The sequence below is a fragment of the Vulpes vulpes genome, chromosome 5 (assembly GCF_048418805.1).
Source record: "Vulpes vulpes isolate BD-2025 chromosome 5, VulVul3, whole genome shotgun sequence".
Taxonomy (NCBI): domain Eukaryota; kingdom Metazoa; phylum Chordata; class Mammalia; order Carnivora; family Canidae; genus Vulpes; species Vulpes vulpes.
In genome coordinates, this window is record NC_132784.1 from 74,200,176 (window position 1) to 74,223,643 (window position 23,468).

Sequence of the window (23,468 nt, forward strand, 5' to 3'; positions counted from 1 at the left end):
GTGGCTGCTGGGCAGTGAGGGTCCTGCCAACACTGTGCTCCATTTGAAGACAGTACTGAACCCAACCAAGTGAATGGATCTGGGGGCCACTTTGCACAAGGTTCTCCAGGGCCCTGCCCGTCCTGCCTCCACCGCTTCCTGTTTTCCCCACAGGGCCCCAAGAGAAATTCTCCACTGTCATTCTGTGGCTCAGCCATAAATGCCTCGGGGCTGCCTTACTGATAGGTCTGGCTCCCTGTGTACAGAAAGACCACAAGGAAGATAGAATGAGAGAAACTATTTCTGGACCCTGCGGGTGGGGGCATGGCCATTGGGGTGGAACCGACCTTTAGGGTCCGCCTCCAGCGCTTAAGAGGGAGACAAACCACAGTAACAGCCTTGGCAGTGAGAGGGGACCTCCTTCAACTAAGCCCGCCCTACTGCGGCTTAGATGCCCCCTTCCCCTTTAATGATCCAGGTGGGATAGGGTTCTCTTTCTCAGGGGGGAAGGGGAGTGAATTTTCAGCACAAACACCCCAGCCATGCATGCACCTGTCTTCGTGCGTGCCCTCGTAATGCCTCGGGTTTTCCGTTGGTACCTAAAAAAAAAAAAAAAAAAAAAGGAGGGCCCAACAGTCAGTGCTGTAGGGCCCCAGGCCCTGAAGACCGCGAAGGAAAGTGCCTTGAGGCCAGGGGAGGGTTGGGGCTGTCAGAGGGACTGGACTCCATTTCCCAGCGGGTACCGCGGCACCGTTCACGCCCCCTGCGCTCTGCGCGCTCCCGTGTAGGTGAGCCGGCGGCCACGCCTTCCGGCCTCGGCTCCCACCCCCCACCCCCCCCCCGTCGTCCGTGAGTTGGTAGGCTCCACCTCCGGGCCCGCAGGCTTTGCAGCCCAGGCTGCCGGGCACTTCCAAGCCGCTAGCGGGGGGGTGGGCAATGGGGGGGGGTTGAGGTGTGGGTGACGCTCAGAAAGTCTCAGGAGCAGTTTTATGTTGAGAAGCCGCTTCCACGTTAATCCACAGTTCGTCGAAAGGGGCTCTATCACCACGTCAAATTAAAACCCCTTTGTGCAACCTACACAAAAGGTATCCCTTTGGGTCCTCCCCGTGGCACGCTTGGCGCTGGGCCGGCCCAGCGCTCCCCGTCGCCTTTCCACTCCCCCACGGATAGGTGTGTGCGTAGCCGCCTTTCTCCCGAGATTGGCTCCACCCTTCAGCGGACGGCTTGGTGCAGCCCCGTCCCCCCGTGGTGCATGGTACGGCCCCCGGCCCCCTCAGCGTCCCCCCTTCCTCACCGGCTCCGAGTGGTACGCGCCCCCCGGTGCAGACGCGGAACTGGCGCGCGCGCTCGGAGCGGCGCTGGCGCCGGCGAGCTTCCGACGCTCTGCTGCCGGGGGCCGTCTGGCTGGGCCTGGCCGGCGCCCCACGGCTCGGGAGGTAGGAAGGTCCGGGCCCTGGAACGGTCTGGGGACGGGGCTCTCCCGGGGAAACGGGCACCAGGGGAAGCCACCTCTGAGGAGGCCCTCAAGGAGTTGGGGGGGCGGGGGTCGCGGAGGGAGGGGGCGGGGCTGGGACTGAGGGCGCTCGGGGCTGCCGAGGGGGTGCGCGCCGGCGCTCCGGGCTCTGCTCGCCGCGGCGGGCCTCGATTCCTGCCGGGGCGGCCCGGGCGCGGGTTCGGGGCGGGGGCGGGGCGAACTGTCCAGCAGGTGAGGGGGCGGGCGGGGCTGTCTTGCGGGAGGACCGAGCCGGGATAAGCACCTGGCGCGCGCGTGTGCACGCCCTATATTTGATCACGATTCGGAGACCATGTTTGGTCTTTTCGAAAAAGAAAAAAAATTGTTTTTTGGTGTTTCAAAACTGAAGTCGAGACACTGTTTAATCTTTCCTGCAGCTGCTTGCCTCCTCATCCTCGTGCATCTTTCAATTCCACCTCTTCCTGCCCCCCCCCTTCTCCACCCCTGCCTATTGCCTGCCTGCCTTATTGCTCTCTTTCTCCCCCAATGCTGACTAGTCTGTGCTGATGCGCTTGCAAGGTCACTGCCTGGGTAGGAGAGGCGAGAGCCTCCTGTTGTGCTCACGTCAGCAAAGATGTCATATCGCTCTCCGGTTCCTGTGGTTTTACTATGACATCCTGCCCCACACGAGGGACTAATCCAAAGCGTTGATTATCGTGGCCATTCGTAGGCTGAAAATTCAGAGAACTTAAAAGATCTGTGGATTCTAAATCAGCGTCTGGATGGTGAAGTAGGACTTCAGCAGATAGGTATGCGTTTTCAGCGTGACGCCTTTGGAATATAGGAGCTGAGAACCAGGGGCCCCCCCACCCCCATTAGTAAAAACATGGTTGAGGCAAAAGGCAGAGTCTGAGGCTGGGTTGATACGAAAACAGGATGTGAGTTATAGGTGATATCAGAGTCTTTATGAAAAAGGGAGAGAGGGATCCCTGGGTGGCGCAACGGTTTGGCGCCTGCCTTTGGCCCAGGGCGCGATCCTGGAGACCCGGGATCGAATCCCACATCGGGCTCCCGGTGCATGGAGCCTGCTTCTCCCTCTGCCTGTGTCTCTGCCTCTCTCTCTCTCTCTCTGTGACTATCATAAATAAATAAAAAAAATTAAAAAAAGAAAAAAAGAAAAAGGGAGAGAATGGGGAGAAAAGCCTTGGTTATCTCTGCAATCTGAATAACCAGAGGCAGTGACTGTTGATGAGAGATGAAGTGTGGCTAAAATTCTTTTCTATCACTAGTGCTGAAATAGTCACAAGATCTCAGGGGCCTTGTGATTCTAGAGGGAGATGAACATGGTAGAGCATGATAATGACTTGAGTTTTATCAAATGATTCTCAGTGGCAGGGCCGCTCTCCCACCAAGGCTAGAGGCCTGATGCCCTGATATGTTAGTAGAAAATGCTTTAGCTGTGATCTTTGAGATTTTGGCCAGAAAGAGCTCTTGGTTTTCAGTGTAAACATAGATTTCAAGGCTTAGCCTTGAGCTGTGGCCTTGTAAATTCAGTTTTACTTTAAGATGCATTGGCTCTCACCCTAAGCATTTTCCATATAATTATAGGAAGAATTATGCTTTTTACCCATGTCCCATTTCATTTCTCTATTTCCCTCCCCTTCTTACTCTGCTTGGGAGGAGCAGAGATCAACTTTATAACAGTGCCCACCTTCTGCAGTTTGCTCATGACTCCGTGGCACTGCAGAGAACCAAAGGACTTTTTGGATGGTGGTGATACCTAGAAATGAGTATATGGCATGCATAGAAACTTGGTTTTGGTTGCATGGAAAGAAGATACTATCTCTCTCAAAATCCAGAACTAGGACAAAGTACAAACTAAAAATAGTTTGGGGAGAAGATAACCTCATAGTTAGCAGGCACTGTCAGTGGAAGAGGTGTCTCTAGATTCAAGGAGGATGAATTGTTATGGGCCCTGGCCGACTCTGGAGTAGCAGCTGCTAGCACTGTGCGGTCACCAAGCAGGGGAGGGGCTGTGCCTATGCTATAAATAGTTCTGGGAGCCAGAGTTGCTATGGAGACAATACCGAATCCTATTACCTGAAGGTCCTCTATTGGGAGCAAGAGAAGGGAGGGAGCAGTATTTTGAGGATTTGAGAGTATTGCAGAGCAGTCCATTTATTATTAAGTAGGGAAGAAAAAAGATAGAGCTTCTCATTATCTAAATCAAATAGGACCTTAAGCATACAGGGATTGTGCATGTCTGGGTATGGGAGTACACGCAGCAGCCGAGAAGGGAGTGGCGTGTGTGTGTTTGTGTATGTAGGGTTATGGTAATATTCATGATAGTATAGCGAAGGAGGTCTTAGTGTGGCCGTGTGTGGAGCACAGAGGTAGAATCCTTATGCACTGAAGATAGCCTTGTAGTGGAGTGAAACATTTTATTTAGAGAAGTGTATGGAGACCCAACAGGTCATAAATTATAATTAAGACCATGTAAGCTTTTCCTAATTTTTGGACTGTGGTTCAGAAATTCCTCTCAGCACCTCTCCCTGCCCTTGCAGAAATTCTGTTATTTATGCATCTAATTCTTAATTTGTACAAGACGTACAAGGATCAAGTCTCATTTCTGTGTACTGTATTACTGATTCCAACCGTAGGACTAGAATAGAGAAGAAAGACTATGATTCAGCACCAAGGGCAGAGCTAGTAGCGATAGCCAGTGGGCCCCTTTCTTGCTTGAAGAGGGAAGAAAAATAGTTTAGAAGAAGCAATTGGGGCATAGATATTCTTCATCTGAGAGTGCGTAAGGTAGAGTAGCCTGCTGTTGTTATCATCTGAATGCACAGAGCATACAGTTTTTATGGTAGTTTCACATGAAGCTGAATGCAGAATGTTGGAACAGAAAGTAATTAGGTTTTCATGTAGAGGTAGGAGTACAGATTAGTGCTGATTAGAGTCTGGTTTGATCCTGATCCACTCTGGAGCTGTCCTAAAAGTGACTTCGTTTTTGTTATCATAATGACTGAGTCCAGATTAGACTAACTGGGTCTGTTATTCAGAAACAAAGCACCAGGAGTGAAGCTGGAAGTGGGCTGCTTTGTAGGGATGGGGAGGTGAGCCATTATTTGTTCTAATTCTTGACATTTGACTCTGTGAGTTCATAAGCTTAGACCAAGTGCTAGGCTAGGAAAAGTGTCATGTTCTCCCATCTTTAGTACTAAAATGGAAGAGACCTTCTGACCTATGACCCTGGCTGGAATGAAGCGAGAGGGATGCATCCCTTAGGCACAGCGGTGGATTTTATCAGTACTTTTTTTCCTGTTGGACTTGAATTTTCAGATAACATCAGAATTCCTCCTGGGAACAGTGACTCCTTGTGTGGTGCCTTGAAGTTTCTCTGAGATGAACTGATGAATTGGAGCCATGGTGCAAAAGAAGAAGTTCTGTCCTCGGTTACTTGACTATCTCGTGATCGTAGGGGCCAGGTAACCAAGAAGAGACTGATTTTTATCTTGTCATTTGGGATGACCACAACATGTGTGATTATTTCTCTTCCCGATACCCCACATTGTTTTTGCATAACTCATTTGTCCCCTGTTATTTTTCCTTGATGGGAACATTGGTGCTAGTAGTGAAAACAGCAGTCAGGTGGATTGAGAGTATTGGTCCAGAGGAACAGAGACAGAATGAAATTGGTCTTATATAGCATCTTTGTGTTCTTGGGCAAATGTACTCTGTATACCTCAGTTTCCTTATTTTTTAAAAAAGAAAAGTATGCTGTGCTCTTTCTCTACCTGCATATGCTCTGTTGGTAATTCATTAGCTGATATACCTTTAAAAGTGCTAATCATCTTAAGGTGTTAGTAATAATTCCATTGTTGTAATTTTCCTTGCATTTTAAGATAGGTATCTTCACGACAGCACAGACCTCATTTAGCCTACCAGCTAAATGTGGCAAGCAGCACCCATATTTTCCAAGGTCCTGCAGTTAGGTTACTTTATTCAAAATAGTATTTTAAGCTCTATTTCTGGACTGTGGTTAAAATTTGGAATGGCATCCTATCCCTTCAGGCTGCTGAATTTCTCTTTATGTTCTTCAGGCACCCAAGCAGTGATAGTGTGGCCCAGACTCCTGAATTATTACGGCGCTACCCACTGGAGGACCACGCTGAGTTTCCCCTGCCCCCAGACGTAGTGTTCTTCTGCCAACCAGAGGGCTGTCTGAGTGTGCGGCAGCGGCGCATGAGCCTGCGGGATGATACTTCTTTTGTCTTCACCCTCACTGACAAGGACACTGGAGTCACTCGTTATGGCATCTGTGTTAACTTCTACCGCTCCTTCCAGAAGCGTATGCCTAAGGACAAGGGGGATGGGGGGGCAGGGTCCCGTGGGAAGGAAGGACCCCGTGCTACTTGTGCCCCAGAAGAGATTGGCACTGAGAGCTCAGAGAGTGGCTTGTCCCTGCAGCCTCCCAGTGCTGACTCTGCCCCTAATGTAACTCAGTCTCCTCGGGGCAAACCCCGAGCCAAGACGGGGAGCCGCTCCCGCAATAGTACTCTGACATCCTTGTGCGTGCTCAGCCACTATCCCTTCTTCTCCACCTTCCGAGAATGTCTGTACACCCTCAAACGTCTGGTGGACTGCTGCAGTGAGCGGCTGCTGGGCAAGAAACTAGGCATCCCTCGAGGTATACAAAGGTATGGTTTGCCACCGACACTTAGAAGAGAGGGAAGCAGTGAATGATGAGGTATTAATTGGTCTGTGAAGGGCAGGAAATTTCTTCTAAAGCCCGAGGTCCTTCATCTAGCTAGAATGAAGTGTTGTCTTAGATCTTGATGTATGTTTAAGAATAAACTTTTGTTTAAAAAAAAAAATCAAAAAAAAAATCAAAAAATAAAAATAAAAAAATAAAAAAAAAATCAATCATTAAAAAATAACCTGAGGTCCTTCATATACCTATTATTTATTTATTTATTTTTTTAAAAAAATTTTATTTATTTATTCATGAGAGATACAGAGAGAGAGAGAGAGAGAGAGAGAGAGAGGCAGAGACAGAGGCAGAGGGAGAAGCAGGCTCCATGCAGGGAGCCTGATGTGGGACTTGATCCGGGGACTCCAGGATCTGCCCTGGGCCAAAGGCAGGCGCTAAACCGCTGAGCCACGTGGGCTGCCCCATATACCTATTTAAACACAGTATATTAGTGCTTCCTAAGGGAAAGACTGGGGAGTTAGACTTCCTAACACAGGACTGTTTGGAGCTCGATGTCTCATGCAGGCAGGACAATAAGTACTGCTATGTATACATTTTAACAGTGGTTCTCACTCTTGTACATACCCTCTGATCCTAGCCGAGCCCAGAGAGTGGGCATTTCCAGTTGTCATCATTTTTACTGTAAGGTTACACTGTGTTGCAGCGGGGTGTCAGCTCCTGGTGCTTACATGTCTGTTTCCTGCTGTGTGCTCCTCAGGGACACTATGTGGCGCATCTTTACTGGATCATTGCTAGTGGAGGAGAAGTCAAGTGCCCTTCTTCATGACCTTCGAGAGATTGAGGCCTGGATCTATCGATTGCTGCGCTCCCCAGTGCCTGTCTCTGGGCAGAAGCGAGTGGACATTGAGGTCCTACCCCAGGAGCTCCAACAAGCTCTGACCTTTGCTCTTCCAGACCCTTCTCGATTCACCCTAGTGGATTTCCCACTGCACCTTCCCTTGGAACTTCTGGGTGTGGATGCCTGTCTCCAGGTGCTAACCTGCATCCTGTTAGAGCACAAGGTGAGAGAGCCAGCTCTCTAGACCTTTAAGGACAGGGACTATGTCTTTTTCATATGTTTGTCGCTAGGAGGTAACATGATGCCAGGTATACACCAGGTACTCTGTTGGTGTGGGTTGAATTAAGGTACAATCAATGGAATGTATTCAGAGGGTTGTCCACTCAGTCGAATTATCCTTAACCAGACTGACTTAATGCTTTGGAAATATCAGTAGTTCTATTCCAATGAGTGGTCCTGGAATTGGGGGACCAAGGACCAGGAAGGTAAGGCATGGGGCAGAGATAATTGTGGAAACTGTGCTCGTGGAGCCCTAGGCATGGTGAAATGGAAATTAAATTATATCATTGGAAAAAAAAAAAAAGAAAGAGAGAAAGAAAGAAATTATAGCATTGGAAACTATTTTCTCATAAACCTTATTTATACTGCTGAATGATCCTTCTATGGCTTGTGGCAGGTGGTGCTACAGTCCCGAGACTACAATGCCCTCTCTATGTCTGTGATGGCGTTTGTGGCAATGATCTACCCGCTGGAGTATATGTTTCCTGTAATCCCACTGCTGCCCACCTGCATGGCATCGGCAGAACAGGTGAGTTTCAGGCGTTTTCTGGCTTTGTCACCTCTATCTTCCAACTCTGTCCAGCTCTGAGGAAGAACATACAATACCAAGAAGTTGTAAATCAGTACTCATCTTCAATCCCTTATTTTAACTTAACCTGTCAGCAGAACATGACCTCATGTACTGATTTAATGGCAAAACCTATGCTTTTATGGTTTATACTTACCGAAGGAAATGTTGGGGCACCTGGGTGGCTCAGTGGGTTAAGCATCTGCCTTCAGCTCAGATCATGATCCCAGAGTCCTGGGATTGAGCCCTGCATCAGGCTCCCTGCTCAGCGAAGAATCTGCTTCTCCCTCTTCCTCTGACCCTCCCCGCTGCTGCTTCTCTCTCTCTCTAAGATTTTATTTATTTATTCATAAGAGACACACAGAGAGAGAGAAGCAGAGACACAGGCAAAAGGAGAAGCAGGCTCCATGCACAGGGAGCCCGACGTGGGACTTGATCCCGGGTCTCCAGGATCACGCCCTGGGTCAAAGGCAGGCGCCAAACCGCTGCGCCACCCAGAGATCCCGAAAAATATTTTTTTAAAAAAGTAAATGTTAATAATAATAGTCTACTGGCTACACTGTTGCAGGTATTACATAATATACAGAAGATACATTGTTACCTTACTAAAATTTAGAAAATTGTGAATACTGAAACACACCTCCCCCCTCAAGAGTTTTGGAAAAGAGATTGTAGACCTACATTTCCTTATCTAAAAAAAAATCATGATTCATTAAGTGATCAAAATAGGTTTAGTTTTTGTTTCTTACTCTTTTTTCTTTCCACAGCTGCTGTTAGCTCCAACTCCGTACATCATCGGGGTCCCTGCCAGCTTCTTCCTCTACAAACTGGACTTCAAAATGCCTGATGATGTATGGCTGGTGGATCTGGACAGCAATAGGGTGAGGTTCTTGACTGAGGTATTAGAGTCTAGGACAGGATTGTGTGTGTGTATGTGTGTTTTCCTAGATTATTTCCAGGAAGGTCCTCAGTTGGGTGATCTCTCTTGTGTGACTCCTTGAGATCATTTTTTTACATGCTTAGCTTTTATATTATTGGCTTATGAGACCCTTGGTTAGGACTCAGAGGATTTAGTTTTGCCAGGATGAAGCTATATCTGGAGCAGCATGTGTTCTAGGACCACTACACCTAGGGTGTAGATCACCTAATGGTTTTCCTGGGGTATGGTTTCTGGTAAGTGGCTTTCAGTGCAGATTTAAAATGTATATTAGTAGTCTGTGATGTGAATACATTCAGACTTCGCCAGGAACCCTTATGTGTGTTCATTGTAAAACTGTAAGAAAAAACACAGTCCTAGTATGTAGAGATAGTCACCAGCAACATTGAGGTATATTTCTTTCTATATGTATGTGTGCGTATTTTATATGTATGTATATATGTATGTATTATATATATATATATAATATATATATATGTATAAGTAAAATATATTTTCACATATACGTGAAATATTCGGTATATAACTTCCTATTTCTGTTACCCTTATGTAAGAAGAATTCCAGAACAATTAAGTCTAAGATCATGCCTTTTATCTTTTTCCTGGTACAGGTGATTGCCCCCACCAATGCAGAAATGCTACCAATCCTGCCAGAACCGGAATCGTTGGAGCTGAAAAAGCATTTGAAGCAGGTGGGTGAAGAATGAAGAAAGGGAAGGGAGCAGTAGCCACTCTAGGACAGCTATCCTTTCAGACTCCAAGGGGAATAGAATTTCTTAGCTAAGAAGTGTGTCCCATTTCTGGGTGTCAGGATGAATCTCATAAAGGGCTTTTAGATTTTTTTTTTAAAGATTGATTTATTTTGAGAGAGAGTATGTGCAAGGGAGAGGAAGACGGAGAATGCGGAGTCCAACATGGGGCTCGATTCCACCACCCTGAGATCATGACCTGGCTGAAACCAAGAGTCGGACACTCAACTGACTGAGCCATACAGGCACCCCTCATGTCTACCATTCTTTATGGCCGTATAGCGTTCTCTCAGTCTTATCAGGAAGGAACTAGTCATTTGGACAATCTGGTTCCTTTTATATTTCCCTCTTGAATTGATCTTTAGGTCCCTGTAGAATGCTTTCTTTAAAAATTCTTCTCTTTGAGTAATCCTTTAAATACATTTTTCATTGATCGATTTTCTTCCTCTTCTGCATGCTGAACACAGTACCTGAAGGTAAAATATGACAAGACTCCATTCATTTGCCCTTTTGTGTATGTTATTTGGGAATCCCAGTAGATGCCTTCGTTTTTCTTTTTAGGAATCCTTGTTCTCACTTGAAGGGTCTTCAGGAATCTCTGTATTGTCTTAGTTGCTCAGCAGTACCTCTAGTTACCTGTTTGGGTTTAAATGGGTCATTCTGTAGCATCCCTCTCCCTCTCACTTGCTTCATCCCTGCTGATGTAATAAGGTGTCTTGTTACTGCAGAGACTGCTGAGGATTGCAAGTTGAGGAAGTTCTCTGCCTTCCTTTGCTGTGTTTTCATTCTTGATGATTGCTTTAGTATGATTAATTAGATGGAAAGGTTGATATGTAGAATTGTACTTTAAATGTTTATAGGAGTTAAGATCCTTGGGCTCATTAATCCTGTATTCTTACCCCTGCTACTTAAAGTGTGGTCCATGGACCAGCAGTATTGCCTGCAGTTGTTAAAAGTGCAGAATCACCTCAGATATATTAAACCAGAATCTGCATTTTAATAACATTCCCAGGTGACTCCTGGGATCATTAATATTTAAGAAGCACTACTGATCTAGACCAGTGGTTTTCAAATTGCCCCATGGAGCCTCTTAGTGGCTGATTTAGGCTGGGCAAACAGAGCCTGTGGAGTTCTGGGTTATGTCCTTCAGAGAAACTTTACGTGTTTCAGTTGTTTATATTTTTGTATAGATTTTAACTGAAGAACAACATTTCATGGCTAACATAAATTTGAAAACTATTGCCATGGGCTCCAGATTTGATCAAGTTGCCTTGAGCCAGGTTGGCTTAAACTGAAGGCTACATAATTCAGATTATCTTCTAAAGGTTAAAGTATTTAGATTCTTATTTCAAACACTCTTTCCTAGGAGATGAGATTGGCTAGCTGCCCAGGAATCTGTGTTCCATAGGGGATTTCTTGTTTTTCCACAGGCCCTTGCCAGCATGAGTCTCAACACCCAGCCCATCCTCAATCTGGAGAAATTCCATGAAGGCCAAGAGATCCCCCTTCTCTTGGGTAGGCCTTCTAACGACTTGCAGTCCACACCTTCCACTGAATTCAACCCACTCATCTATGGCAATGATGTAGATTCTGTGGATGTTGCAACCAGGTATGACCAAGTTCACTAGATAATCATGAGCTCTTAAACTGGGTTCTGCTCTGTTGGTAGTTATATTTGCCAGCTTAGTAAAAGCAAAGAGAAGAACTAGTTCCTCATACTCCCAGGCCTTTTAGACCTTGAGTAAAGAAAGAGATTGTTGATTGTTTAAGATCCCTCTCCCTTAGATATTGGAAGCCTGTGAAGTGATGGCTCGGGGAGGTGATCATAGCAATCCTTACAGTGCGGGGTGTGGGACTCAGATTATCTCACCATCCCCTTCTTCCCCAGAGTGGCCATGGTCCGTTTCTTCAACTCCCCCAACGTGCTGCAGGGCTTTCAGATGCACACACGTACCCTGCGTCTCTTCCCTCGGCCTGTGGTAGCTTTTCAAGCTGGCTCCTTTCTAGCCTCACGTCCCCGGCAGACTCCTTTTGCTGAGAAACTGGCCAGGACACAGGCTGTGGAGTACTTTGGAGAATGGATCCTTAACCCCACCAACTATGCCTTCCAGCGAATTCACAACAGTGAGTCCATCTGCCCTCTGCTCTGCCCGACCTTCTGCCCTTGTCCCCTGATGGCTCTTCCCTTTGCTGTTTCCTTTTCTCATCTGCGACCTGCTCCTTCCATTCCTATTTTGCTCTAGACTTTTTCCTGTCTTTCTTTTATGTTTTGCTTGTTTTTTTTTTTTCTCCTTGTTGGTAACTCCATTCTTTTTTTCTCTTTGGGTAGACATGTTTGATCCAGCCCTGATTGGTGACAAGCCAAAGTGGTATGCTCATCAGCTGCAGCCTATCCATTATCGAGTCTATGATAGCAATTCCCAGCTGGCAGAGGCACTGAGTGTGCCACGAGAGCGTGACTCTGACTCTGACCCTACTGATGACAGGTGAGCAGTAGAACCACTTTTTAAGGTAAAGAGGCTCTCACTGTCCCTTATTGAGCATGATGGCAAAGTCTCATAGGACTTAGATGTTAGTCTTTGTTTTTTTTTTTCAATTTTTTTTAATTTTAATTTATTTATGATAGTTACAGAGAGAGAAAGAGAGAGAGGCAGAGACATAGGCAGAGGGAGAAGCAGGCTCCATGCACTAGGAGCCCGATGTGGGATTCGATCCCGGGTCTCCAGGATCGCACCCTGGGCCAAAGGCAGGCGCCAAACCACTGCACCACCCAGGGATCCCAGATGTTAGTCTTTGAAGCCTTGGTTATATTTTGCTTGATTGTTTTGTGTTAACTTTCTTATTTTATCTTGTTCCCTGGCCTTGAGTTAACAGTGCACCTCTGTTTTTTTTAGATATATTTATTTATTTGAGAGAGCATGTCCACGAGCACAGGGAGAGGCAGAGGGAGAGGGAGACAAACAGATGTAGGACTTGATCCCACGATCCTGAAATCATAACCTGAGCTGACATCAAGAGTTGGGTGCTTAACTGAGCCATGCAGATGGCTTTTTTTTTTTTTAAGCTTCTAATTTTAATTCCAGTGAAGTTAACATACAGCGTTATATTAGTTTCAAGTGTACAATACAGTGATTCAGCAATTCTACACATTAGGGCTTACCGTGCTAAATGTACTCTTTAATCCCCTTACCTAGGGATCCCTGGGTGGCACAGTGGTTTAGCGCCTGCCTTTGGCCCAGGGCGCGATCCTGGAGACCTGGGATCGAGTCCCACGTCGGGCTCCCGGTGCATGGAGCCTGCTTCTCCCTCTGCCTATGTCTCTGCCTCTCTCTTTCTCTGTGTGTGACTATCATAAATAAATAAAAATTAAAAAAAAAAAAGAATTAATCCCCTCACCTATTTCACACATACCCCTCCCCCTACCTCCTCGCTGGTCATCATCAGTTTGTTCTATATTGTTAAGAGTTTCTTTCTTGGTTTCTTGGTTTGTATCTTTTTTTTTTTTTCCTTTGGTTGTTTCATTTTTTAAATTCTGCATATGGGTGAGATTGTATGGTATTTGTCTTTACTTATTTTGCTTAGTGTTATACTCTGGCTCCATCCATGTTGCAGATGGCAAAATTCCATTCCTTTTTATGGCTGACTAATATTCCTTTATATGAATGTGTATGAGAGCCCTTCCTTCTGTATTTTTTCCTAATGCTGATAGCTGATTCTTTTCCCTGCTCCTCCTTTCCATTATGTTTTTATTTTTGTTCTTATCTTTATGCTCTTCACTCTGCAGTGGCAGTGATAGTATGGATTATGATGACTCAAGCTCTTCCTACTCCTCCCTTGGTGACTTTGTCAGTGAAATGATGAAATGTGACATCAATGGTGATACTCCCAGTAAGTGTCCTTGGGGGAGATTGGCTGGCAATGGGCAGGGTTTGGGGCTCTGGGACAGTACGGTCTGTACCTTGGATGTTGGCAGATGTGGATCCATTGACACACGCAGCCCTGGGGGATGCCAGTGAGGTGGAGATTGATGAGCTGCAAAACCAGAAGGAATCAGAGGAACCTGGCCCAGATAGTGAGAACTCTCAGGAAAACCCGCCACTGCGCTCCAGCTCCAGCACCACTGCCAGCAGTAGCCCCAGCACTGTCATCCATGGAGCTAATTCTGTACGTGAGGACTTAGAATGGTACATAAGTGAGACCTGATAGTTGGGATGTGGGCCATACCTCTATTAGAGAGATGAGGCTGAAGCTGTTAATTTGCCTCTTTCTTCACAATCTTCCTGTCTTCCTTTCTGTAGATCTCCTAGCTTAGAGCCTGGGAGACACAGTTTGACTCCAGAAGGAACTCATTAGGCTTTTTCAGGACTTAGCTAAGATCTCTCTTGCATAGTTTATAGAGACACAGAACAGAGGTGTCACAGAGTTCTTTTCTCACATGTTCCCTTAGGATAGGAGATGGGAACCTAATAGGCCTGGCGTGGCCCTGCTAAACTGAGAAATAGGAAGGTGTCACTGGGTACTGGGTAACCAGGTTTTATTTAATGTGGCCTTTAGGAACCTGCTGACTCAACGGAGGTGGACGATAAGGCAGCAGTAGGTGTCTCCAAGCCCCCCCCCACAGTGCCTCCCAGCATTGGCAAATCGAACGTGGACAGGCGTCAGACAGAAATTGGAGAGGGGTCAGTGCACCGGCGAACCTATGACAATCCATACTTCGAGCCCCAGTATGGCTTTCCCCCTGAGGAGGAGGATGATGAGCAGGGGGAAAGTTACACTCCCCGATTCAGCCAACATGTCAATGGCAATCGGTGAGAGCTTGGGGATTCCTTCGAGATGGGTGACTGAAGGACCTCACTACAGTGGACCCCGGGTGAGGGTTAATCAGAAAGTTGGAGAAGTCTGGATGCTCTGGTTGCCTGCCATCTCAAGGTGGTGTTTTGATCTAGGCATATAGAAGTTACGGGAAGGGAGCAGTGGCAGCAGTGTAGCATAAGGCCCACATTCCCAAGACTAGGTACCCCTGCCTGGGGCTCATAGATGCCACTGTGCATTCAAGGGCTCAAAAGATGCTGCGGCCCAACAGCTTGAAACTGGCAAGCGACTCAGATGCAGAGTCAGACTCTCGAGCGAGCTCTCCCACCTCCACCGTCTCCAACACCAGCACCGAGGGCTTCGGGGGCATCATGTCTTTTGCCAGTAAGTGCCTTCAGCTCTCATGCCTTTGTCACATTTTCTCTATAGTAGGCCCTGGCCATGGTGGATGCTTCTTAGAACTTTAAAGGTAGAGACGGATTGGCATTATTATCAAGTCCCAATTCAGTTTGTTTGGGTGATAGTGAATAAGGAATTTTCATGGGAGTTTAGTAAAGGACAGGGACAAAGTAGTCTTTATCCCCAGAGGTTTCAGTCTATCTCAGGTAAGATAGCTGGTCAACTAAAAGGTAGTCATTGTATTTTTTTCTTTCTTTCTTTCTTTTTTTAGAAGTAGTCATTGTACTAAACATCACATATATATATTTTTAATTTTATTTATTTATTCATGAGAGACTCCGAGAGAGAGAGGCAGAGACACAGGCAGAGGGAGAAGCAGGCTCCATGCAGGGAGCCTGATGTGGGACTCGATCTCGGGTCTCCAGGATCATGCTCTGGACCAAAGACAGGTGCCAAACCACTGAGCCACCCAGGCTGCCCCTAAACATCATATATTTTGTAGAAATATTCTGGTCAAGTTTGATTTGGGTCTGTATCTAATAATACCTTCTTTGCCTGGTGAAGGACTTTTTCATGAACTTGCTTTAAAATCTATATGAGGTTGACTTTTGTGCCTAGAGAATATTTCCAGAAATGAGGGGTGGTATAAATTAAAGATTGGGGACAGGCCAGGGATCAGAGAGAGCCAACATCAGGGATAATTATGATTGTGAGTTTTTTCAGAAGCTAGGTAGGGACAGCACCAGCTTCTGATCAAAAGTGCATTAACTGTCAGCTTTCATGTGGAATTAGCATTGAAGAGAGACTTGGCTGTTACTATGGAAGGTGGAGAGAAAGTTGTTACTGGATTTTGAGCAGTCCTGGCACTTTGCCCCTTTGTTTGCCATAAATTATAGACTTAGTCCTTTCTAAGTCTATAATTTAGAAAGGTAGACCAGAAGTACTGAGATTATATTTGACAAGGAGGAAGATGGAGATGATGGTGCAGTCATCAGCTTTGATTCCTTATGCTCCTAACCCATCACTCTCACGCCCTTCTCTTGACAGGCAGCCTGTATCGAAACCACAGTACAAGCTTCAGTCTTTCAAACCTCACACTGCCCACCAAAGGTGCCCGAGAGAAGACGACCCCCTTCCCCAGTCTGAAAGGTAACTACAGTCCTCCTTCTGTCAAACCAGGATTCTCTGGGAGATATTTCAGGCCTCTGGGTGCTTGTCAGGAGCCATGTGTATGACGACTCATTTGATCTGGCTGTTGCCCCTCATACCGCTTCTCATGGCTTTCATTGCACACTGTGGGCTCTGACTGGTTTTCAGATGGAAACAATCTTCATAGCTGAAGAAAAGGCCCTGTTATGTCATTTAGGATAACAGCAACTGTGAGATTACTGTTGCTTCTGAGGGGAGCTTTGTCAGATGTACATAATTAACAGGGATCATCAGCTGCCACCAGTCCTCTGCCAGGTTCCTACTGAACGAGCAGAGTTTGAACCTCATCCCAAGGAGCTAGCCTGCTGGGATGGTTGTGAGAGCCTGGCAGTGTTTATAGAGCCAGGAAGCCTCTTACTTTGGCTTCATGTCAACTTGGGCCCCGTGGGTGCACCAGGTGGTATTGGTTGGCTTCTAAGAGCAGTTAAGACCTTATTTAATTTTTTTATTTTATTTTCTTAAATATTGTATTTATTTATTCATGAGAGACAGAGAGAAAGAGAGGCAGAAACACAGGCAGAGGGATAAGCAGGCTCCATATAGGGAACCCCATGTGGGACTCGATCCTGGGACTCCAGGATCATGCCCTGAGCCAGAGGCACTCAACCACTGAGCCACGCAGGCGTCCCCCTTATTTGATTTTCATTTGTGATCTCTGAGAGTCTGAGGGGCTCTTCTGAATTTACTCTCTGACTTTCGTTTATTTTCTCTAGATATTGTACTGAGATAATTAATTATAGCAGAAAGCATAATGACAAGCAGCTCTGTATATATTTTAACTAACTCCTCTTCCCAGTGATTAAAAGCTCCGGGAATCTAAGGAGTGTTCTTTGGTGGGCTGGGAATATCAAGTAGATGGGCAAAGGGACAGAACATCTAGTGGTGCAAGGGGTTAACCAGCGCTGTGGCACAAACCCACACATGACTCAGTAGCTTAAGGGTGGAAAAGTGGTAGTGTCACTGGCTTCACTTGATGCACTTGGGGAGGAAAGCAGTTGAAATGCATCCATCGCATGCTGATGCTTCACTTCATTTGTTGCCCTTCTCACTCCCATCCGCCTCCCATCCTCACACCCCCACCTACTTCCCATGACAGCATCTGCAAGATGGGTCTCCTCTCCCTGCATACCAGCAGGCCCTCCTATGCTAGATGTTTCATGAAATCCAGCGGTCCCTCTTTCACGCATGTGCCTGTTGAGTACCTGAAGATCCCTCGTGTCATTTACCCTGCCCCTGGCTTTTAGAGACCGTAGTCTTAAGGATGGTCTTTCCTAGAGCCTTGGTGGTTTCCTGATCTCTTGGCTTCCAGCTCTGAGGTGCCTGAGAACTAAGGTTATGTGCACTAAGCTTTGGGAAAATCCTCAGATTGTCTGACTTACAGCTCCATTGAGGGGAATAGGGGTTGTGGTATCATGGTGTACCTACTAATTGTGTATTTTGTGTCCCAGTATTTGGGCTAAATACTCTAATGGAGATTGTTACTGAAGCCGGCCCCGGGAGTGGTGAAGGTGGGTCTTGCCTGTGAGCTGTGCATGATCTTTCTTTTCCTAGCATCTTCCGTGCCTGCCTGAGGGCCATCCTCCTCATGGAGCAAGCGGTATCACATGAGTGACCTGCCTTGCCCCGTCCCCCGTGACGCCCGTGCTTGCCCATGGGGCGTGCTGCTGGTGCATGTGGAGTGGCCTGAGTCTCCATCCCCACTTCCTCCACATTGCCATGGCTGGTTTCTACCTGTGTGTGATGCCCTGGGGCCACCCTCACCCAGCCCTTCTGGGGAATGGGTGTGGAACGTGGCTCCCCACGGCGGTGCTGACACAGGCTACTGGACCACAGTAGTGATGTCTCTCATTCCTACCTCCCTGGCTGTAGGAAACAGGAGGGCCTTAGTGGACCAGAAGTCATCTGTTATTAAACACAGCCCAACAGTGAAAAGAGAGCCTCCATCACCTCAGGGTCGATCCAGCAATTCTAGGTAATAAATGACTGAACTGTTTCAAAAGTTCTATGATAGAGGTAGCGATTGCTGTACCACACTTCAGGGTTGCTCAGGAGTAGGAGAGCATCTCCCATTTGGGTAGATGAAATCATTCCTTGTGAGCACTGCCCATTCTGACTGACTCCCCGTGCGACAGTAGTAGCCCACACCGGCGAGGAGAATGAGACTACTGTGCTGGGTACGCAGGCAAACCAGGCCCTTGGCAGGGGGTGTGGGGCTGGGAGGCAGGGGACTTGGATGTTTGGAGACCTGGCTCTGTGTTGCCCCTGGAGGCAAACATCTAGTCTGATGAAAGGGGTGGGTGCTCTGCAAAGAAACTGATTACCACAGAAGTGGTGTGTGGACCCCATAGTGAGAACCAGCAGTTCCTGAAGGAAGTGGTACACAGCGTGCTGGATGGCCAGGGTGTTGGCTGGCTCAACATGAAAAAGGTGCGTCGGCTGCTGGAGAGTGAGCAGCTGCGAGTCTTTGTCCTGAGCAAGCTGAACCGAACTGTGCAGTCAGAGGATGATGCCCGGCAGGACGTCATCCCCGATGTGGTCAGTGTCCGGGGTGGGGAGCTGGAATCAACTGGAAGAGGGACCTGGACACCAAAGGCAGGTTTGCCAACTCTGGCCCCTGGGTTATTGTTGCAGGAGATCAGCAGAAAGGTGTACAAGGGGATGTTAGACCTGCTCAAGTGCACAGTACTCAGCCTGGAGCAGTCCTATGCCCACGCAGGTCTGGGTGGCATGGCCAGCATCTTTGGGCTTCTGGAGATTGCCCAGACCCACTACTATAGTAAAGGTAGGGATTACAGCAGCTGGGCAAGGGCTGTCCACAACTCTCCCACTGATCTCTGAAGAAAGCGAACTTCTTCTACAGGTTTTCCAGGGCCAAGCTACTTCCCATCAGGCTTTGGGATTTTATTTTTTTAATGCATGTTTATACACACTGGGTATTTTTCTATCATGAAAAATAAGATACCTGCTTTACTTTTCTTGTACTTCTTCATTCTGTATCTTCCTGTATCCTTGCTTCTCCCACCTCATTCCCAATAACTTGATTCTCACTGTCTATTTTGACCCCTTCCTATATTCAATCTTTTCCTAGAACCAGACAAGCGGAAGAGAAGTCCAACAGAGAGTGTAAATACACCAGTTGGCAAGGATCCTGGCCTGGCTGGGCGGGGGGACCCAAAAGCTATGGCACAGCTGAGAGTACCCCAGCTGGGCCCTCGGGCGCCAAGTGCTGCAGGAAAGGGTCCCAAAGAACTAGACACCAGAAGTTTAAAGGAAGAGAATTTTGTAGCATCTGTTGGTATGTATCACTATGTTTGGTGTGGTGGAGGGAGGGTTCTGGCTTCGTAAATACCTCTCCCTCCTTCTTTCAATTCATCCAGAATCCTGCCTTTCTTTTCCCCATGCTTTGCTTTCTAGAGAGGGAGGTAGGTCTGCATCCATTTCTGATGGTATTTCTTTATACTTCTTTATCCCTTATGCTTCCTTTACAGGCTCCCCCACCCTCACCTATACCTTAGAGGAAGAATAGAAGTTTTGCTTAGAAGGCCCAGTGAGGTTTAGTGCAGGGAGTCTGAGCTATATTCCTGGTCCCTCTTTTTACTGACATCTGGATTTCTTCACACAGTGGAGAGCCACGTGAGCTCCTGGAAGCTATAGGAAAGTTTAGGGATGCGTCTTTGGCCTATAAAATTATGATCGTCTGGGTCAGTTTACTCCCATCCAACCATTACACTACCGTCAAATTTGCTTCTCTGGGGTATGTCCAGCAGCGCATTTCCCTGGGCTCTAGACCTCAAGGTATAGGTTTCTGAATCAGCTTCTCTTTAAAAATTTCCTTACTGGACTTGATTAGGAGCTTGTTGACATTTAGTGTTTCTCCATTCCCACTAAGGCAGTGCCTTAGTGAGCCCTCTGGGTGTCACCTCCTTTTGACTCACTCTGTATTTGACTTTGAGTCATCTAGGTTGTGTCTTTTTCTGGTTCCGTTTCCCTGGGCAGTATGCTTGTAACTGTTGCTTCTTCGCCACACCACTGGCAGTTGTCTTATGCTCCCATTAATGGTGGTGAGGAACCAGTTTCCTTCACTGGGGAGCTACCCTTCTCTAGCCAGCACAGTAGTGTCCTAGAGGCAGTCAACTCTGCCTCTCTCCTGCTTGACGTGATGGTCTAGCATAAGTACCCGCCTGCAAATCTGAAGGTCTGGAGTTTTTGTCCTGTTCTGCCTCCAGCTAGGAATGAGACTTTGGGCATAGCACTTTCTCTCTCAGGGTCTTTCTGTCTGCTCATCTGGGAAATGAGGAGTTGGATTATGTAGACACAAGTTCTTCCAGGAAAAGAATGCCACCATTAATGTTCTTTCTTCTTTACCCCAGTGAAGATGCTATTCTTGATCATTTCGTGTTCTGTGTCACCTTTACCGAAGCATTTTTCCAGATGATTAGCTAAGAATGGGTCACTTGGCAGGGCAGACACTGATTCTGAGGGTGAATTGGATTTTTAGTAGCAACAAGGAGGGATGCTAACTGCCTGCGTGAGTGGCAGTTCTATCTGATGTTCTACAGAGTTTTCACCACCACTTTAAGGTTCAGGTTAGGAATTAAGAGTCTTTAGTTCATGAGTGGGGGAGGGGGAGGCATTAGATCTCTTGATTTGTTTAACCTCCCAAAATGAAGATCCCTTTTTAGCTCTTGATTTGTAATCTTATGCCTGAGACTGAATCAGCTTGGGTGGGTGGGTTTCCATTCTGTGACCAGCCTCTGACTCTGTCTGTCTTTCTCTCCTGCTTACATTGCATCTGGGGTAGAATTGTGGAACAAGCACCAGGAAGTGAAAAAGCAAAAAGCTTTGGAAAAACAGAGTAAGGAACAAATGCCCCTTCCTGTTCCCAAATCTCCCATACCTGCCAACTCCCCAGGCCCAGTTGGGGCAGGCTCCCTTTGTCAGCCCCACCCCAAATTTGCTCTTGGGGGGTATTTGGAATGAAAGCAGGTAGGTGGTATGTGATTCACAGGTATATGGCTTGTAGGCTGCTTCTTTCCCCTTCTCGTCCTAGCAATCAGGCTGTAATCAGGGTGTCTACGAGTAAAGTCCCTTAGAACTTGGTTCTCTATTGCTCCAGAGTTGGTGGGGAGAATGTTTGCCTATTTCAGTGCCCCTCATTGGCTGATCTCTCCCTCACCCATTGGAAGGCCTGTGGGAGCAGTTGGCAGAGATGGTTGCTGTCCCCCCGTGTTGAGTCTGTAGCTTCCCGGCTCTCTCTGGTGGCTTGCCTAGGCACGCTTTCTTGCTTTCTGTCATTCTGTCCTTCTACCATAACATGGTGGGTGGGTGGGGAAAAGTGAGGGCAGTTTTTGTTTCAAATATAGAAAGTTGTAGAGTTGGGGTAGTCACTGTCCACGGAAACAGCTGGTGTTTCTGTATCTCGTTGGACCTGTCCTTTTCTAGCCCCTTTAGATACATTTGTTGGGGGAAGCACTGAGTGACCTGGGGACTCTTAATGGGTTTCACACACCAGTGAAGCTCCAACTCTGAGTGTAGTGGAATGTGGTTTAGACATTTGTTTGTGGAACTTTCTGTTTTAGAATGATTTGCTCAGAATTTTCTCAGGTTGTGAAGATGGCTTCAGAACCCCTTAAGAACAGGTTTAATTTGTCCTACTTGGTTCTTAAGGCATCTGGGGACTTCTTCCAGTGGGGCCTGATATGAAGGCAGTCCCTGGAAAGGTGACTGGGTCACACTGAGCCAGTCGGGGACCAGGCTGTGTGCTGTCCCACTCCCTTCACCAGCCTGCCCCTGGCCTTTGTGTGCTGAGTGACAGAGGTTTTCCCCTACCCAGGGCCTGAAGTAATCAAACCCGTCTTTGACCTTGGTGAGACAGAGGAGAAAAAGTCCCAGATCAGCGCAGACAGTGGTGTGAGCCTGACATCTGGTTCCCAGGTTTGTGACAACCCTGTTGAGAATTGTGAGCACTAAATTTGCTATCTCAGAATATTTAAGTTAAAAAAAAAGACAACCTCAAAACAACATGCATGCCTGGTAATAGGAGAATGATGAAATAAGTCTGATATATCCATATGATACGGTATTAGTATCTATTGACAAAAATTTGGTGACGTGGAAAAATGTTTTATAAAGCTACATGCAGTATATACTTCCTGTTTTATTTTTAAAACGTACGTAGAAAAAACTGAAAGGAAATATATACTAAAACCTTAGCAGTGATTAATGTCAGTGGCAGGTTTATTGTTTATTTTTGTTTCCTTATTCTTCCATGTATTTTCTATAGCGAGCGTGTATTTCTTTAATGTTTATTATTTTTTTGTTATGCAAGTCATGTATATCTTATATTCAGGAAAAAAATATATTTTTCATGTCCTACTTAGGGATAATAATAGTAGGTTGGGGTTGAGGAGAAGGAAGAAAATACAATACCTCCTCTAATGTGTTTGAGTCCCCTTATCGTTTCAGAGGACTGATACAGACTCTGTCATTGGTGTGAGTCCAGCTGTTATGATCCGAAGCTCAAGTCAGGACTCTGAAGTTAGCACCGTGGTAGGGGAACACCACACTGGCATCTTGGTGGGTGGGGTGTGAATTCCCCTTTGGAAAAGGGCTGCTTTCTCCCTTGGAGGCTCTTAGTCTTATGTCAGCTTGGTTCTCACGGTGGAGATGCTCACCTATCATAGGTCTGTGTGCGTGGGATCAGACCCTGAGATTTCACCCAGGGCTTCTCATCTTGTAAAGAAGGTACTTCCAGAGGCTGACACACCTTTGAAGTTCAGTGCTTTTGCTTTTTTTTTGTAATAGCAGTAGAGACCTCTAACAGCTGGGCATTTCTGGGACCCCTTCACTGGGGAATATTCCTTACTACCTTTCTTTCCTTTCCAGGTGAGTAATAGTTCTGGAGAGACCCTTGGAGCAGATAGTGACCTGAGCAGCAATGCAGGTGATGGACCAGGTGGTGAAGGCAGCACCCACTTGGCAAGCTCTCGGGGCACTTTGTCTGATAGTGAAATTGAGACCAATTCTGCTACCAGCACCATCTTTGTAAGTTTTGTTTACTAACAAAGGAGATCATTTCTTTCATGGGAGGGGAGTGGGTTAGAAAAGAATGAAAAGTTAGGGGCAATTAGAAGGAAAGACGAAGGAATGGATTATCCTCATATATTTGGCTTCAAAGAAAAGGTTTCCTAAGGCTTTTTTCGGAGTTATTTGACTCCATGATCTGGGGCTTTTAGGACCCTCTCCTGAATCAGTGATGCATTGGGCTCCCCACCCAGTCAGATAAGGGCTTCAAATCCTATGTAGCAATTATACCCATATTTACAGTAGACAAAGTGATAGATGCCTTTGTGGCAATGACAGCTCTCATTTTCTTTTTTTTTTTTTTTTAATTTTTTATTTATTTTTATTTTTTTTTATTTATGATAGTCACACACACACAGAGAGAGAGAGAGAGAGAGAGAGAGAGGCAGAGACATAGGCAGAGGGAGAAGCAGGCTCCATGCACCGGGAGCCCGATGTGGGATTCGAT

At 46.7% G+C, this 23,468-nt stretch overlaps 1 protein-coding gene across 50 annotated transcripts in view; it reads left to right on the top strand.

Moving 5' to 3' along the window:
* Positions 1 to 1,286: 1,286 nt before the first annotated feature.
* Positions 1,287 to 23,468, top strand: part of MADD (MAP kinase activating death domain) — a 41,889-nt gene continuing 19,707 nt past the window's right edge. For 3 of the 50 annotated variants that reach the window (XM_026004017.2, XM_026004032.2, XM_072758880.1), the window contains exons 1-24: positions 1,287 to 1,415; positions 4,775 to 4,920; positions 5,536 to 6,132; positions 6,904 to 7,207; positions 7,661 to 7,792; positions 8,599 to 8,712; positions 9,380 to 9,460; positions 10,948 to 11,126; positions 11,406 to 11,641; positions 11,847 to 12,003; positions 13,302 to 13,405; positions 13,491 to 13,681; positions 14,072 to 14,325; positions 14,574 to 14,713; positions 15,776 to 15,877; positions 17,386 to 17,445; positions 17,807 to 17,909; positions 18,286 to 18,472; positions 18,569 to 18,719; positions 19,026 to 19,232; positions 20,739 to 20,792; positions 21,771 to 21,871; positions 22,403 to 22,486; positions 22,823 to 22,981. In XM_026004017.2, coding sequence (XP_025859802.2) covers positions 4,859 to 4,920; positions 5,536 to 6,132; positions 6,904 to 7,207; positions 7,661 to 7,792; positions 8,599 to 8,712; positions 9,380 to 9,460; positions 10,948 to 11,126; positions 11,406 to 11,641; positions 11,847 to 12,003; positions 13,302 to 13,405; positions 13,491 to 13,681; positions 14,072 to 14,325; positions 14,574 to 14,713; positions 15,776 to 15,877; positions 17,386 to 17,445; positions 17,807 to 17,909; positions 18,286 to 18,472; positions 18,569 to 18,719; positions 19,026 to 19,232; positions 20,739 to 20,792; positions 21,771 to 21,871; positions 22,403 to 22,486; positions 22,823 to 22,981 — 3,759 coding nt within the window. In that variant the 5' untranslated portion in view covers positions 1,287 to 1,415; positions 4,775 to 4,858. The remainder of the gene's footprint in view (positions 1,416 to 4,774; positions 4,921 to 5,535; positions 6,133 to 6,903; positions 7,208 to 7,660; positions 7,793 to 8,598; positions 8,713 to 9,379; positions 9,461 to 10,947; positions 11,127 to 11,405; positions 11,642 to 11,846; positions 12,004 to 13,301; positions 13,406 to 13,490; positions 13,682 to 14,071; positions 14,326 to 14,573; positions 14,714 to 15,775; positions 15,878 to 17,385; positions 17,446 to 17,806; positions 17,910 to 18,285; positions 18,473 to 18,568; positions 18,720 to 19,025; positions 19,233 to 20,738; positions 20,793 to 21,770; positions 21,872 to 22,402; positions 22,487 to 22,822; positions 22,982 to 23,468) is intronic. The other 47 variants (XM_072758873.1, XM_026004033.2, XM_072758882.1 and 44 more) reach the window with 23 other exon arrangements.